The 16,759-nt window shown below is 52.5% G+C and overlaps 1 protein-coding gene across 1 annotated transcript; it reads right to left on the bottom strand.

Annotated features, from left to right (window-relative positions):
* Positions 1–1,251: 1,251 nt before the first annotated feature.
* On the bottom strand, positions 1,252–16,517 carry LOC119095630 (integrin beta-PS). Its single transcript, XM_037218488.1, has 6 exons — positions 16,452–16,517; positions 7,384–7,583; positions 6,875–7,049; positions 5,239–5,345; positions 3,807–3,939; positions 1,252–1,863 (listed from the first exon to the last, which is right to left on the bottom strand). The coding sequence occupies exons 2-6, from the start codon at positions 7,576–7,578 to the stop codon at positions 1,640–1,642; spliced, it is 834 nt and encodes a 277-aa protein (XP_037074383.1). The 5' UTR covers positions 7,579–7,583; positions 16,452–16,517; the 3' UTR covers positions 1,252–1,639.
* Positions 16,518–16,759: the final 242 nt, after the last annotated feature.

The raw sequence follows: 16,759 nt of genomic DNA, 5'->3' as shown, positions 1-16,759 counted from the left end.
TTCGTTATTCGTCATCACATCGCTCGTCCCACTCGGCAGAAGCCGTTTCACAGACATTATTTATTCAAGCGCAGAAATATTTATTCAGCACGATTTCCAGACATCACAGCTATCAATCGACTGTCAACAAATGTCGTGCACGGTATGATGACGTAATCAAACCATGACGCATCGGGGAGCATACTGACTAAGCAGAGAAATTGTGCTGTCCAGAGTAGTCTTTTCTACTTAAAAAGTGTACCAAAAGTTATAAGAGGCCTGTGTCGTCACATCTGATGTTTGCGTCAACATCTTCAATTATGGAACATCCCCTTTGAACGCCAAAGCACTTCGTCACGCCACGCCACCACGCCTCGCAGTGGCGCCCGCAACGAACGCAGAGACGCGGATCCTGCGCCGCCGTGTAATGTCCTGCGGCACAGTCTGCCCGCAGGGGTTTCATGGCGCTGGTTATCCATCACGCCTAAACCGCCTGTCGCCGGCCAATGATGCGTGGATGGCGCGCGGCGGGGCTCGCATGCGATCGGCTTTAAAGTATGCTGATCATCAGCATCTAACTGGCAACCAAGCAACCTTACCTCGCGGGCGTAGGAGCGAGCGGGATGTGGTTCGAAAATGACAAAAGATGCATGTTTTGTGTCGTGTTGCAAGAATTTTGCCAGATACCCGACAGCGGCCTCGTCAGGTGAGTGACAAATAGTTATCAATGTATGACTCAATATGATGGCGGGTTTAAAAGCGGTATCTAGCACGCAATTAACGTAGAACCCAAACCTCAGAGCTGCGCACTAGTCTCCAGATGTGGAGACTAGTGCGCTAACCTTCTTAGGACTGATGAAGTAGTGAAGCCGAGCGTGGTGAGGTCCTCAAATTTCTGAAAGGTCTTCGTGCGTGTAAACATGTGCGTAATGACTTCAGACGACCGGTGACATGTGCTTTACTGCGCGAATGTGTGTCGTGTTTTATAAGACCGGTTTCAGACTTAATCAGATAGCGTCAGGCGCGTGCAAAGAAACTCCCCATATTTCAACGGAGTTTGAGCCTACAAAGAAAGCTAAGACGCCAAAAACAGAAGGCAAAAGAGAGAGAGAGAGAGAGAGAGAGAGAGAGAGAGAGAGAGAGAGAGAGAGAGAGAGAGAGAGAGAGAGAGAGAGAGAGAGAGAGAGAGAGAGAGAGAGAGAGAGAGAGAGAGAGAGAGAGAGAGGAGAGGGAGGGAGAAAGAGAGGGAGAGAGAGAGGGAGAGAGAGCGAAACAACAGACAGACAGACAGACAGACAAACAGACAGACAGACAGACAGATAGACGGAGATAGAGACAGAGAGAGGGAGTTAAAGCCACCAGAAAGCAACAAAAACTGGATAGAAAATCGATGGATGCAAACTTTCGTTTTTGGGCTCTTGGCTTCTGACACAAATGAACGACCACGATTGGACGACCAGCTTGTGGTTGTCGCCTGCCCGTGCTGTACGGGCCGGCGGCAGTTTTTTTGACGCACGGATCGAGTGCTTCGCAGAAATATCGATCACAAACAAGCCTTCAAAGACATCGCCCGCCCCACTGCGCGACGAAGCGCGACGCTTTGTCCCATCACACATTCCTTTTTACACCACTCGACTCGGCAGTAAAAACCATCTTCGCACTAGCGCAGCAGGCAGGCAAAAAGCACCGCCGACGCCGTCGCAAGCGTGACAGGCGCGGCCGCTGTTCCGGCCGCCCTTTGGGGCGAGGGCCAGCCGTGGGACACGCCCGGGGGGCACTGGAGCTCCGCCGCCACGCGCACGGCGCCGACCGCCGTGGCGACGAATCGGTACCGGCAGCCGTCAGCAGTCACGAAGTGGCACAGCTGCTCCGAGGCGTCCGCGACTGCAGCAGAGAGAGAACGGGCGGTTGAGAGAGGTAAAGAGAGGGGGGGAAGGAGAGAAAAGGGGGGAGGAAGGGAGAAAAAGAGGGGGAGAGAGAGAGAGAGAGAGAGAGAGAGAGAGAGAAGGTGTGTCCGACGGCGTCGCAATGACAGGGGCAACGTGGGGTTTGTTGACATGTGTCGCTGCTCAGTAGCGAAGGGATTTGTCTAGGATGGGTGTAGGGGACGGGGAAGGGGGCTCAGACTCACTTTGGGTCGTTCCTTTTCACGTCGCCGTAGGTCTAGTGCTAAATATTTTCCCCAATGTCTGTTGGCTCAATCCCCTAAAACCTGTGGGCCCAAGCCTCCAAAACCTCCAAACGCGATAATTCCGACGCCAGTGGGCACTGAATGTGTCGGGTTTGCCGGGAAAAGAAAGTTTGAGTGAGCGGTCGAGATACGTACGCCATATTCTCCTGGTTTAGTGACGGTGTTTCCGGCTTCACGTTGTATCTGTTCTTTGCTCTGTGTAATTATGTCGAGTTCCGGCGCCGACGTCCGTTCGTCGTTGTTACGAATGAAAAGGCGCTTTACATCGCCCAAATTCCTTAAAATACAATACGATAATTTTTAATTGCAACCTTATGCTCATCCCGCTATAGTCAAAAAAGCAAATACTTCGTCCTCCATGGCCTTTCATTTTAGAAGGCAACGAGGTCTATTGATATTATTCACTTTTAGACTATTGCACAATCTTTAAGACCAGTAAAACCAACAAAAGATAGACCAGTAAGACCAGCAAAAACTACGCACAACGTCGTTGCGCGTAGTTTTTTCAACCCATCATTTTGTATCGCTTCGTGCACTGGCGTAGCCGGGAATTCCACCTGTAGAGGTCAAATCGAGCATAGGAGTCTTTACAGCCAACAAGGCACACTTCGCTGCTGTGGGAGCCTGTTCTTGGATTTCAGGAACCTATCTCAGCTCGAGTTTCCGTGTTAATGTCCCCAAGACCCGTTTTGCATGCTTCAGAACCCCTACTCCTGGTCTTAAACTGCCCAAAAGTACTGGGAGCCCAGTCACCTCCAGGGGAGACCCTTACTTGGCTACGCCATTGACTCTAAGGGTTATCAGTTCAAAGCACCTGGCACATCTGGTGTGCAAAGCTCAAGACTATCATAAAAGTCTCCAGAACCAGGACTGGAGAAGATGGTGCATGTGTTGCATAGCTAATCCATTCCAATTGTAAAATTATTGAAAACCGGATGTACAACGATTAAAAACTCCTACGATGAAACCAAAAATTATGATGTATTTTACAAGCCAAACAGGCGACAAAAGCAACAGATTTCAGGGAAACATTATTTTTGTTATTTCAGTTCTTTGCATTTGCTTCTACTGTGACCCCTCGTTCCATGCTGCGTGAGGAATGCCATGCAAGGAGGGTATCACAGGGCCAGGCGGTCAGCAAAAGTGGAAGCGTGGATCGTGGATTTCTGTGTCGGTGGTTCTATATCACAGGCACCCTTTGTTACAGGTTTCTTCTCAAACGAAATATACTTTGTCGACAACAGCACTTAGTGCAACCCTCCGAAAAAGACGGTTTACGGCACGGTTAGTCGGTTCGCTGTGGAGATTTTCTGAGATACCATTGGAGATCGGAGCCACCGGAGATCTCCAACTGAAACGAGTCACTGATATCCCGAGGACACCTCAGACAAGAGAGTGCTGATCCCCTGCGCGCGACCACGGCCACGTGTGTCAGGGGAGGTCACACTGTAAAGCATGCTCTTTCAATCATACACAACACACGCCGTCGAGGACGCTTTTAAGAAGCACCACTATCTGCAAATCTCAGTTTAGCGCTCAAAGGCCATGCCGCAAGCGGGCTTCGAACCCGAACCCTTATATAGGAGCCGGCGGCGCTAACCACTCCGCCATCGCATCTCCCCTGAAAAGGACCCACCAGTGAGGTTGGTGACGCGCTTGAGCTGCCGAACAGAGCCGCACTGGGCATCACAGTTGTCTTTGTGCGGGCCGGCGTTAAAGGCCCGACACTCTACACAGGGCTTCAGTGTGACGCAGCTGCCGGCGCACGTCTGAAACACAGTCAGGCGTACGTCTGAAACACAATCAGACGCACTTCAGGGATATCCGCGCTGGGCGGTCTGGTTACGGCTGAACACTGTCTATGTCAAATATCGTTGCGTCATCTTACCCAATCATCATAAGGAACTTTACCTCTGCGAGGGCATAAAGTCCCCAGGGCGGAGGAGCCCTCCATGGGTCGGATCCCACTACCCAATCCGACGGGCATACAGTCCCCAGGGCGGAGGAGACCTCCATGGGTCGGATCCCACTACTCAATCCGACGGGCATACAGTCCCCAGGGCGGAGGAGACCTCCATGGGTCGGATCCCACTACCCAATCCGACGGGCATAAAGTCCCCAGGGCGGAGCAGACCTCCATGGGTCGGATCCCACTACCCAATCCGACTGCCGCCCATTTGGCTGCTCTCAGATCTCTCTCTCTCTCTTCTCTTCCTCCATATCTCTCCCCTCCTCCTCTCTCGCTCTCTCGATCTCTCTCTCTTCTCTCTCTCTCCTCTCTCTCTCTCTCTCTCTACCTCTTCTCTCTCTCTATTCTCCTCTCTCATCCTCTATCTCTCTCTCTCTCTCCTCTCTCTCTCTCCTCTCTCTCTCTTCTCTCTCTCTCTCTCTCTCTCTCTCTCTCTCTCTTCTCTTCTCTCTCTCTCTCTCTCTCTCCTCTCTCTCTCTCTCTCCTTCTCTCTCTCTCTCTCCTCTCTACTCTCGTCTCTCTGCTCTCTCTCTCTTTTCTCTCCTACTCTCTCTCTCCTCTCTCTCTTCTCTCCCTCTTCTCTCTCTCTGCTCTCTTCTCCTCTCTCTCTCTCTCTCTCCTCTCTCTCTCTCTTCTTCTCTCTCTCTCTCTATTCTCTCTCCTCCTCTCCTATCTCTCTCTCCTCTTCTCTCTCTCTTCTCTCTCTCTCTCTCTCTCTCTCTCTCTCTCTTCTCTCTCTCTCTCTCTCTCTCTTTCTCCTTCTACTCTCTTCTCTACTTCTCTCTCTTCTCCTCTCTCTCTTCTCCTCTCTCCCTGTCTCTCTCTCTCCCTCTTGCTCTCTCTCCTTTTCTCTTTTCTCTTTTTCTCTATCCCTGCCACCCTCTCCCTCCCCTCTCTCCATTTTTCGGCGCTCTAGTTATACATTCCGAGCGTCACTATCCGTGTTTTCTAAGGGGGCAAAGAGAGGGTGGCTGCGGTTATTCTGTAATGACCGGATCACGCGCTCCCTTTAGCACACAAGTGTACTTGAAGGAGCCCGACCCAGGAGTCTGAAGGAGGAGTCTGAAGGAGGAGTCTGAGGGCGACATGGACGGCTCACCGGGCACGTCTGGCAGAAGCGTCCGGAGTAGGCCTCGCCGGCGTGACTGCTGCAGCTGCATTGGCCGCAGACACAGGTGCCGCGGCCCGAACACACGCGATCCGACCCTGGTAACCGTCGCAGCAACAGTCAGCGGAACACACGCGATCCGACACTGGTGACCGTCACAGCAACAGTCAGCAGAACACACGCGATCCGACCCTGGTGACCGTCACAGCAACAGTCAGCGGAACACACGCGATCCGACCCTGGTGACCGTCACAGCAACAGTCGACGGAACACACGCGATCCGACACTGGTGACCGTCACAGCAACAGTCAACGGAGCGGTCAGAGCAGAGGCTCGGCGAATGCACAGAACACGCACCAGAGGAACGCTCAGAAGATCTGCTTAAAAAAATGGCGGAAAGGACGCTCATCTTGTTGAGGCGTCTGGACAAAATCTTTCCTCGACATGTCGGGAAGAACGGGCAAAAGATTTGGTGAAACAGAGAAACAGTGAAGCAAGCAGTCAGAGGAATGGTGCAAGAAGCGACTAGAAAAACGGTCATAGAAAAAATCAGAGAAACGATCATAGGGAACAGTCAGAAAAACGGCGGGAAGAGCGGTCAGGCAAACAACCTGAGAAACTCCCATGACAAAATATTTTAAAAGAAAGGCGGCAGAAGCGTTCAATTCAAGAGGCATAACGACGGTCGTTCGTTCAGAAAGAAAGCAGCCAAATGAACGACCAGGGTAACGGTCAAAAGCAACATCTGGCGAAATGACCAGAGGACGGCAGATTCTGATGGGATGGGCCGCTACACCCCGATCGTAGGCACAGCCAGAGCGGAGGGAAGAATGGATCAGTCAGCAGGAGGTCCCACGGAGCAGGATACCGGACGGATGGATCGATCAGCAGGAGATCAAACGTATGGATCCAGTCAGCAGGAGGTCGAACGTATCGATATAGTCGGCAGGAGATCGGACGGATGGGTATAATCAGCAGCGTATCAGCCGGATGGATATAATCAGCAGGAGATCGGACGGATAGATCGATCAGCAGCGGACCAAATCAGCAGGGGATCAGCAGCTGACGGATGGATCCAGTCAGCAGGAGATCGAACGTATTAATATAGTCAGGAGGAGATCGGACGTATGGTACAATCAGCAGGAGATCGGAGAGGTGGTCAGTGAAACCATCTGAGTGGTCAGCAATATTAGAAGAGAACATCAAGCCTTTGCCCACCCGCAGGCCTGAGGCCGGAAATAACGGGAGTGATTTACATATGAGCGTTTGCATAACGATAAGATGCAGTGTCACGAATCATTGTTTTCGAGCCGGTGGAAATAAAAAAGCTGTTTAGTGCATTAGCGAGGAACATCATTCACATAGACAAGACAGTAGTATTTTTTTTACTGTTGTTTCGATAAAAGCATGTCGCCGAAACATCAACCGAACTTTATATCCATTCTCCTGGTTTTTCCGAAGAATAAGGTTAATGCTACTGTCTTACCTAAGGGAATAAAACAAAACTATCGACGACAGACAACGTCTCTAGCGGTCTTTTCGACCCATAGAGGTGTCTACCGAAAGAAGAGGTGTCATGTGGCGCCGCCTACAAAATGGCCGCCGTCACTGCAGAGGGCGCTCTGACCGGGCTGGACGCAAGTGTCGGTGTCAGTCGAACATCCACAGGCCTCCCCGGTCCAGCCCGGAGCACAGCGGCAGAGGCCACAGACGCACTGGCCCCTGGATGAGCCACCGCAGAGCTGGCCGTCCCGCCGGGAGCAGGAGAAGTTGTCGCACTCGCAGAAGACGCCGCTGTACCGCTGCGAGGCGAGAAGGGCGATCACGGAGGGGGCGGGGGGCTGTGTGATTAAAGTGACGTTAGCAACACGCGCTGGAATCGATACTGGCGGTCACGGGAGCGTCAACATGTAATTATGTCGCCAGTTCGTGAACGCCACAAACACGTAGAATGAAGGGAGGACCGACTGGAGGACTGGAGGAGCATCACGCAACCGAACTTGTGTAATCTGTTCTCGAATTGATGCGTTATTTTCGTGACAGCGGGGGACACTTCCAGCTGGATGGCACGCTAGTTAGTGCACGCCCGGTGTTCGCGATCTCAATGCATCATGCGCGCCCGGAAACGCATGCTACCTCGCTGGGATTCGGGCGGACGTCACAGGCGCAGGCGCCGCACTCGCACGTGCCACGCCCGCTGCAGACAGGTTCGGAAGCGCCCGGCCGACAGCTGTCCTCGGGAGGACAGGAGTCCTCCGGCTGCTGAGCGCCGCCCGAGGAGGTGGCCCATGCCAACGCCGCCAGGAGTAGAAAGTGACGGGCGCGCACCATGGTCGCTGCGGGTCAAGGGAAGCCGCGTCAGCCCCGAGGTCGGTAGCGCGGGATTCCCCGGGAAGAATCGGTCCCGCTCCCGATACTATACTATTCTTTAGACCCGGTAATCTCGATGTTCCAGACCAACCTTAGCAAACTGGATTTCGAGGCGGCGTATCTTGCCTATAATAATTGCAATGGCCGTCCATCAACGTTAAAAGTTTCACGTCGTGAAGTGCTCATCCTAGAAAGCAAACGCAAGGACGCAGATAATCAGCTAGATTTTCTCCATGCTGAACTATCCCAGTGCCTATTTGGAGAGCTAGGACTAGGTAGTACCGTCGAATTCTTGCAGCTGCAGCTCCCACATGGGTTGAAACTGGGGGCTCCATGGTGGGCCAATTGATTAAGAACAGAGCTGTTCTGGTACGGAGTGATTAAAAACAGAGGTATTTTTCAGCTCTGACAAATGTGGTTAAAAAATATTGATATTGTGTGCTATCAGTTGCGTAAAGAAAATGTGATGGCTTTACCAAAAACACAAACATCCATATCATATTTCAGGTGAGCTATGACCAGGCTCAGGATCAGATTCAGCACTGGACCTGAGCAGGAGCAAAAGCCTGTTTGGAGGGCCTAAGTTCCAAATTCGGTGTCAGTCACAAAAATCAGCAAATGCGGCGCAAATCTGTGTTTTAAATCGACTTCGGAGCTGCCATTACCACGTACGTAATCACTTAATTCTTCATTATAATCATTTATTTATTTTCGCTACTTGTTAAAGTTTGCTTTCATATGTTCAAAGTGTAACCTGTGTATCATTAAAAAGATTATGTTGAAATTCCATATCCCATGCACATGCACCTATACATTTGTAGATGAATCGCCTGTGCGATGCGATATCTGCAGTGTGCCACAGCTATTGTTTTAGACAAATATTCAGTTTTTACAAAATACGCTCAATCATTTTTTGATTTTTGGATCCTTTATGGTTCAACCCCAGTTTCAAACCAGCGTTTGGTAAGTCGCTATGTCCTTACAGCATTCACCCAAACGAATTATGGCCATCCATGCCAAACTGAAGATCCCTCAAGGCCGACGTAAGTATCGGGCTATTCCTACAAGTCTCGTTGTCTTGCATTGTTCTCCCTAACATCCTGTCCTGGCGCCGGATTTTCTGTCCCAGACCTCTACCCCCGACCTCTACCTCAGTCTCTACTCCAGACCTCTACCACAGTCTCTACTCCAGGTCTCCCCACAGAATTCTACCCCAGACTTCTCCCTAAACCTCTACCCTGGATCTCTACCCCAGACCTCTACCACAGATCTCTGCCCCAGATCTCCACCCCAATATCTACCCCAGACATCTACTCCAGACCTCTAACCCAGATCTCTTTGTGCTGTTCAGCGGTAGAAGCAAGACCTAATGTTGCGAGAAAAGCAAGCAATCATCTGACGTGAATCGTAAATATATACACCTATGCTCAGCATGCATGCGTATGCTGCTTGCACTCAGTAACTTTGGGACCGTCCGTGAAATTTGGAAAATTTGTGCTGTGCTGTGCCGACACAAGGTGTGGCAAAATACTTTTTGCTCTGCCCAATTATCAAGTTCTGGTCCTTTCTGCTCCGATTTATTTTTTACTTCTTGCATATGGTGAGCGGATTTAGTACAGCAAAGCAAAGCGATCTCATTTTGAGGGCACGTGTTTTCTCGGAGTAGGCGATGCACATGGAATTTAGTAATATCATTCGATAATTTTATGAAAACCATAGACCATCTGGACCAATGATAGCTAAAAACACGAAGCGCATCTATTGTGCATAGAAACACCAGAAAACACAAGATGTAGAAGGGCGACGCCTTCCCCCATGGTGGGGTGAGACGGCCCACCGTTTTCATGATTAGCTTGCCTCGGCGGTTTCATCAGATTCTACGGCATCCGTTTGGCTCTCTTCTGTCCCTCCAACACTTGATGAGCTTGAGTAAAGATTGGAAGTCGAGGAGATATTCAAAGGGCTATCTATAACCGCTGTCAAATCCATTCATGCTTGGCCTGACGCGCACCACTCGGAGCTGGCCAGATGAGAGCGAGACTAAGGTGTTGTATGTCAATAAAACTTTTCAAGTTTGCTGGGACTTAGGCTGAGCTAGGTTAAAGCCATTGCAATGCACATCCGATGCGTAGTCTCCTAGTCATCTGATGCCCAGGGAATATTTTGACTTCCCACGGTCTACGAGGTCGCTATTCCATCACTGAATACCAGCCACCTTGTTTCGTGACGCATCAGACGCTCGAGCGAACTTGATCTCAACTTCAGAAATCTTCATCTCGCTGCCCTTTCCTCGAACAATCTCCCGAAAGGTCACAAGTATCGCACAGACGAAGTGGGTCGCAGATTGTCCAACTTTGAACTAGACCGATCATTACGGAGGTCAACGCTCGACGAACCGACCGGGTCGCCGTCCCTCGGCTCCACTCAGTTCCTTTCCATCCACTATTGCCGTCTCTGCTTTTTCACTGGCAGGAGGTTAGCCGCTATATCGAGGCAGGTTCGGTACACAGAAGCGCTTTAGGTGGGTGCATGTTGCATCCGGCAACGAGTACCTCTGTGTGTCTCGTACCAAACGTGTGTCCTACTACTTCTAATTCAATGCTCTTTTGTGTGAAAGTCCGGACCATACCTCTTTAACAGCACTTTTACCAGGATGCAAAAGCAGAAGCAAAAGTTTGGCCGCCAATCGGCAACGACATCTCGGCAAATGCCGTCAGGTGTGCGTGCTAAATCACGTGCGAAATCATTACACATGTAATCGTTCATGAATTTGTCTAAAAAAACACCACGCAGCCTTACGCCAAGTCATGGAACGACACCTGCCATCTCCCCTCCCTATTCGCAATGACAGTCGGATACACCGCATCTGTAGTACCCAGCAAGTCCATTTCTATTCTTGGATCGCAGCGTCATAACAACGCCTTACTTGCGCGGTGTACGAGTAAAAAGTCAGCAGAGCAGGCGCGAAGGGAGCAAGCAGCACGTGACAAGTACGAGTTAAGCAAGTGACAAATACGGGTGGTTGAGACACACCTCTTTCAGCAAGTACTACTTTGGTCACACCCTTTTATTGTCAAATGGTAGCAGAATGTTGTCCATCGACATATTTCTACAACAAAGGTGAGAAGTGCAACGCAAGTAAGAAAAGCATGACGTTAACATCAACTTCATCAAACTTAACTAACTTCATCAAAGTTAACAGCGGTGAGTGCAAAATGTTTATCTGTGGTCATCCCTTTCCGCATACGCACAAACAGCCAGCCGTAGGTAAGACAGCGGCAGTTAATCCGTCGACCTTCATTTTTCTAAATAATTGCTAATGACGATAATCATCAGTGGTGTTGCGTTAACACGAGGATTCCCTTCGTCACGCTCTACCACACAAGGATTGTAGTTATCGGTTAAGGTCATTCCAGTGGAAACGTAATTGGAACCACACCACACAGGCACTAGCGGTCTGGCCTGGTTTTTCATGTAGCACAAGACGCTCAGTCATGACTGCCCTCTGTACAAGAGAATCTTGCCGGAACCTGAGGTCTTTGACTCTCTGCATTTGCGCACCACTGCGTCTGAGTGATTCGCATCTGCCGCGTGCAGTGCAGAGAACCCGAGTCTCTGCCGTGGAGGAAACCGGAACCTTTCTCGTGAAGATCACGCGACGTCTTCCCCTTTCGACAGCAGCTGTCGGCGACACAGCCTCACCAGCGGTCCTCGGAGTCATCGTCGCCATCGCTGCTATCGGAGTTCAGGGCTTCATCCGCAAACCATCCGGCCTGCCTGCAGCGAGGCGGCAGCCGGTCCCATCGAAACGGCGCCAGGAAGGTATCCGACCAGAGCACCCCTCTTGCCACGTCCTCGAAGGCCGACTCTCCCGCCACGGAGGGTCGCAAGAAGCGGTGTTTGGTGAACATCCACAGCAGGTCCCGTCCGGTCGCCTGACAGCCCAGCCGGCGGTGCAGCAGCGGCCCCTCGCTGTGACACAGCAGGCCCGCGCACAGAAGAAGCATCAGCTGCGTCAAGTCCGAGCGGTGCAACACCCGGCTGTTGAGTTCCCTTTTTCGGTCTTCTTTGCCGGCCCACGCGTTCATCTGGGGCCAGAAATAGCAAGGCAGGTGGCCGTCGCGCAGACCGTCGTCCTGCAGGTAGTCCAGCACGGCCATCATCGAGTCCAGCATGCCCTCCCACGTCCACAGGTGCGGCTCACGTGTCTCGCACACCCACATAAAGGCCGTCTTCAGGTCATAGCTCGACAGGTTGGTTGCCATTTTCGTGCAGTATTTCAGGAGAAGCAGGCAAATTCGCTGCACCCTGGTGAGGGACTGTAATACAATGCACTCGTGCCGCGAGAATGACAGCCGATAGTACTTCGTGTGATCTGACATTTCCGGACTTCTGGCCAACACCAGAAGGGCAGGAGTGGAGCACAGCCGTGCTACAAGTTCGGCACTCGGTTGGCCGGAGGGCCGATGGCGTGTCCTGAACTCCTCGCAACGCCAAGTCGAACACGGCAAACAAGGCACCAAATCAAACTTGCCGTCCTCAGAGGCGACTGGCACGGCTGGCACCGACATGAAATCCTGAAATGCGGTACCTACAAGGGAAATATCTTTCTTCACGAAACCCTGCACGATTCGGGCCACGAGAACCTGCATCTGTTCGTGCCTAAATACTCGCTGGTCGCTGTGATTGCACGACAGGCGGCGGGCGTGCCTCAACAGCAAGCGACCAGGCCATTTGCTCCGTTCTTGAATGACGACCATACCTCTCTGCTGGTTTGACAGCGACTTGTCTACCTCATACCGCGCGCTGATTGGTTGATCGGACTCGGCCGGCACGCGGATTGGCTGACCTGGCTCGGCCTGCACACGGATTGGCTGATCAGGCTCGGCCTGAGGGCGGATTGGCTGATCAGGCCCAGTCTGCAAGCGGATTGGTCCAAACTCGAGCATGAGGTCTACGTCCGACTCATCTCTCCTGAGATGCACTTCCGTTCCCTCCCGTACGCTGCCGGACACGTGAACCTTCTGTACCCGCAAGGTACCCAGTTCTTCGCAGGTACATACACCTGTGTTCATATACTCAGCCAACCTCAGTTCCATCTCTCTATGCCCTTCCTTTCCATTGTCGTTCTGTGTGGCGTCGGACAGAATCTTCCGACCGTGTTGGTCATCAGCACCAGACTCGCCACGCTGTTCGCCGCGCGCGTTGTCTTTACCACCAAACGAGTACAAGCCATCCAATTCCAACCTGTCTATTTCATCCAGCAGCAGCTTCTTGTATTGGAGTGCTCTGTGTACCACTCCCGAGAATGATAACAGCCTCTCTCTCACGCGGAGCACTCTACAAAGTAAAGCGAACGGGTCAGTATCGAGGAGCGGTCCTGTGTGCTCATCTTTCACATAACACCCTTCCTTCTGGGCAATCCCCTGCCCGGAGGTATGACCTGGTTCCTGGGCCATCAGATCGTCCATTGTCTTTCCTATTTGGTGCATCTGAAAAATTTGCAGCAACCGGAGTCTGGCCCGAAATTCGCGCATGTGACCACGCCAGGTCTTTACTTTGTGGATACAGACTCGTATCATCTCAGCGTGAACTGTCTGGACAACCTCTAAGACAGACTGATACGCACGAAGAGCGGCCCGCTCGACGATGGCGTCAAGCATCGCATCCCTGTGGGCCGTCTGCGAGTGTATTCTGTCGACCACGGGAGGTGTCTTCCGACTGACGTGATTCAGCATCTCTTGATACGCCTCTAACAGGGCTGTGTCGATCTCGAAATTCGCCGCCTCCCGGCTATTAAGTACCGCTTGTTCTACTCTCCACTCCAGGTTAGGTTTCAGTGACTCGCGTTTCAACACCAAAAAGAGTTTCACCGCAGCACGGGCGTGTTTGTCCCCGTCTTGGCTTCGCCGTACCTCAACCAGAATTTCCTCGAGCTGCGGTGAAAGCGCAACAGTTTCCGCGCTCGTGCTAAGTGAGAATTGATTTCCTGTGGCTGGCTCTTTCCTGTTCCTGTGGCTTCCTGAGGCGGCAAGCACAATCTCTTCATCCAGAAAGTTCCTGCACAGTCTAGCCATAGCCAATCGTTCGTTGTTGGCGGGTTTCTCCTCCTCTGCACTCCTCGGTCGCCATTGACTGGCCAGTGTCGTAACAGGCATCTCAGTAGCAGCACGTGCCGCCGCACTGACGTCGCTCGGCGATGATTGGTTTGCACGCTCCCTGGTGGCAGGGGTCTCGACAGTAGAAGCCATTTCCATCTTGAGTTCACTAGGTTGTAGATGTGCAGCCTGTAAGGCGGTGTATCCCTCGGCCCCGGCGGCTTTTTCATGTGGAAGTTGAGGAAACTGTGCCTCGATGGATTTTGTTCTGGCTTCTTTCGTGTAGTCCATGTCGCATAACGCCTTCAGACAGTCGGGTTTGTTCGCATTATTACATAAAAACCGCTCCCTTTCCTTAAGAACCTCAGCTACTTTTGACTCCGCACTTATGAACATCTCAGTGCACAACCTTACAACCCTATCAGTAAGATTCGCCGACATTTCTTAGCAGCTCGGCGATGTTGTCTGCGTCCTGGCGCTCTCTGCACTCCGCTGAATTTGGACAGCTTCGTTCTCTGATGACCGATCCGGCGTTGGCCGGCCTTTGGTTTGCTTATATGCTGCAGCTCGGAGACCTCTTCTCCGTTATTCTTTCCTGGCTTTGGCACTGCAGAGGATACGATTCCCCATCAACCGCCTCCAGCAACCAAGCGTCCCGTCGCTCGCTCTAAATATAACGCCCCAGGAGCTTGCCCCATGACGTCTGACCAGTCATGGCTGCGTGCGCTCTCCACGGTTCATTTGGAGGCTGGTGGCACTGACTACTGTTTAACGCGGTCTTTCGACCGCTCTGCTCGCGCTTTACAGACGCAATCGGACAGTGAAGCTCCCACGGGTGCTTGGCGGTGCTTTCCAATATTCATCACGTCAGACTGAGGATAACGTCCCGTCCCGCGCTGTAGAGGGTGTTGTTGACTGCACACCGACGGCTGCAGCGTACCGGGGCGCCGTCCACCATTCACTGCCACTCAGACTCACTGTCTCCCGCCGGCACGGTCATCCAACGGCGCACGGCGTCTGCAACTGCGACGTCCCCCGGCCTTCGACAGAGGGTGACGTCGTCCGACTCGATTTGCATGGAGCCGCTCGCGCTCTCCGCCGCAAGGTCACACTCGGCCGCAGCCAGCGTCCGGCGCGCGGTCTCCGAGCTGGCGCTGACGCGGGCGCGACCGGCGCTAAGCGTCTCCGCGGGGGACGGGCTCGCCGCGGTCGGGACTTCCCCGCGACAGCCGTGGGTCAGCGTCATCAGAGGTGGGTCAACGTCGGCAGAGGTGGTCACTGTCATCTTTGGCGGGTCGTCGTCGTCGGCGGTGGGTCATTGTTACCAGCGGTGCGTTTCCATCATCAGTGGTCGGTCGTCATCATCAGCTGTGGTCCCCATCACGAGCTGTGGATCGCCGTTTTCAGCCTTGGGATGTCGTTGGAGACCAAAGAACAGATTGGTGGCTGCTACAAACTCACTCACACCACTCAGTGCGGTAGTTTTGGTGACCAATCCTGCTTTGAGTGGACGCCGACAGGTGCATCAAGAGATGATGAAAATTGTATCCCGTAAGGATGCAGAGCCCTACGCACACAGCTGACGCAATGTTAACCCGTTGCATCACGCACCTCGATGACGTACCCCCTTCCCAGCCTCACCGCCACCGTAGAAACCACAAACAGATGTGTGTCGGGTTACCGAACGCTGATTAGGCACTGCTTATTGCTCTGAGAAAATTCTCTCGACACACTGATGGTGATGACACACTGCCTTTCCCTGCCGGTACCTGGCCGCGACGCTTGGCCAATCGCTGAGCTCGTGGGACAGCGTGCCGGTCACATCTCGAATTAAAGGGAATGTTCCACACTTAAAGGTGTTGAAGCGAACATCGGATATGACAAGATAAACTCTCTTATAGCTATTGGTGTATTTTTTGTGGAAAGGGCTGCTCTGGACGACAAAATTTATAAAGTGAAGAGACCGTGTCCAAATTCTTATATTGTGTAGCACAAATCGTGCTTCGTAATTAATGACTGCATAGCTTGTTCAACACTTGTTGATGACTAATGGAACCGACACTTAAATTGACGCTCACTTTCATTGAAAATCGCGCTCACAGACGCCAGGTTTGAACAGCTTGACGATATCTTTTTTCCTGGCCTTGAACGCCGCCTGGCCTGTGGGGCGGCAGGATTTTAGTGGTGTTGCCACAGCGCCATGCATGCCCGAATGGCCTCGGATTGGTTCGCGCGAAATAGTCAGCACATCATTGTGAGCGTATAGCTCAGATACTAAAGAGTTTTGAGGTCTTAGGAAGGGCAGGGCTGTGATCATCACTGCCCACTACACCAAATGATCGTCAAAATGACTATTTGAGCTCAAGCCCCCCCCCCCCCCACACAAATGTGGAACGCCCCCTTCAAAACACAGTGGCGCTACCCGCGACAGGCTGCGGTGCCCGAACGGCAGCAAAGCGGACCATGTCCACAGCGAAAACTGACAGTGCGTCTCAATGAGACGTGTGAGACGCCATCTCATAAACAAGGGCGGATGTAGGAGGGAGAGTTGAGGGGGACACTGAGCCTCCCGTAGGCGGCCTTCAAGACCAATTTTGCGCCTTTAGATATTTCCTTGGGTCTCAGTCAATCGGCATCCAATCTCGAACTGGCCCCCGAACAGACTATTGCCCCTCCATGACCCCGTGCTTGATTTGCCCCTACCGATCCGAGCGTCCGCCCTGACCTGGTACTCACTCAAAAGCAGCCTCGCTGACGGTGCGTCAGGTTCGCCGCACACCGGAACAATCAGCAGCGGCTGGCCGTGCGCCACAGACGCCGCAGCCAAGGTCACATCCCGCGTGTTTATTTCCGTGAGGAGAAACTGGCGGCATCGGAGGTAGAGCTGCAGATTACGCTCGAGATGAGACCGGCGCCGGCCGGGAATTGCCGTTTTGAGAGACATCGAAGTGGCTGGAGACCGGACCACCTTGGGCGGTTGTGGTGCTTTGCAGGCGCCTCGTGCACTTCGACGCTGCTGTCAATTTCACGTCGTTATCTGATGA

This window comes from Pollicipes pollicipes, unplaced genomic scaffold, assembly GCF_011947565.3.
Source record: "Pollicipes pollicipes isolate AB1234 unplaced genomic scaffold, Ppol_2.1 Scaffold_4219;HRSCAF=4965_pilon_pilon_pilon, whole genome shotgun sequence".
Lineage (NCBI taxonomy): Eukaryota > Metazoa > Arthropoda > Thecostraca > Pollicipedomorpha > Pollicipedidae > Pollicipes > Pollicipes pollicipes.
This window is presented reverse-complemented; position numbering and strand designations above follow the sequence as displayed.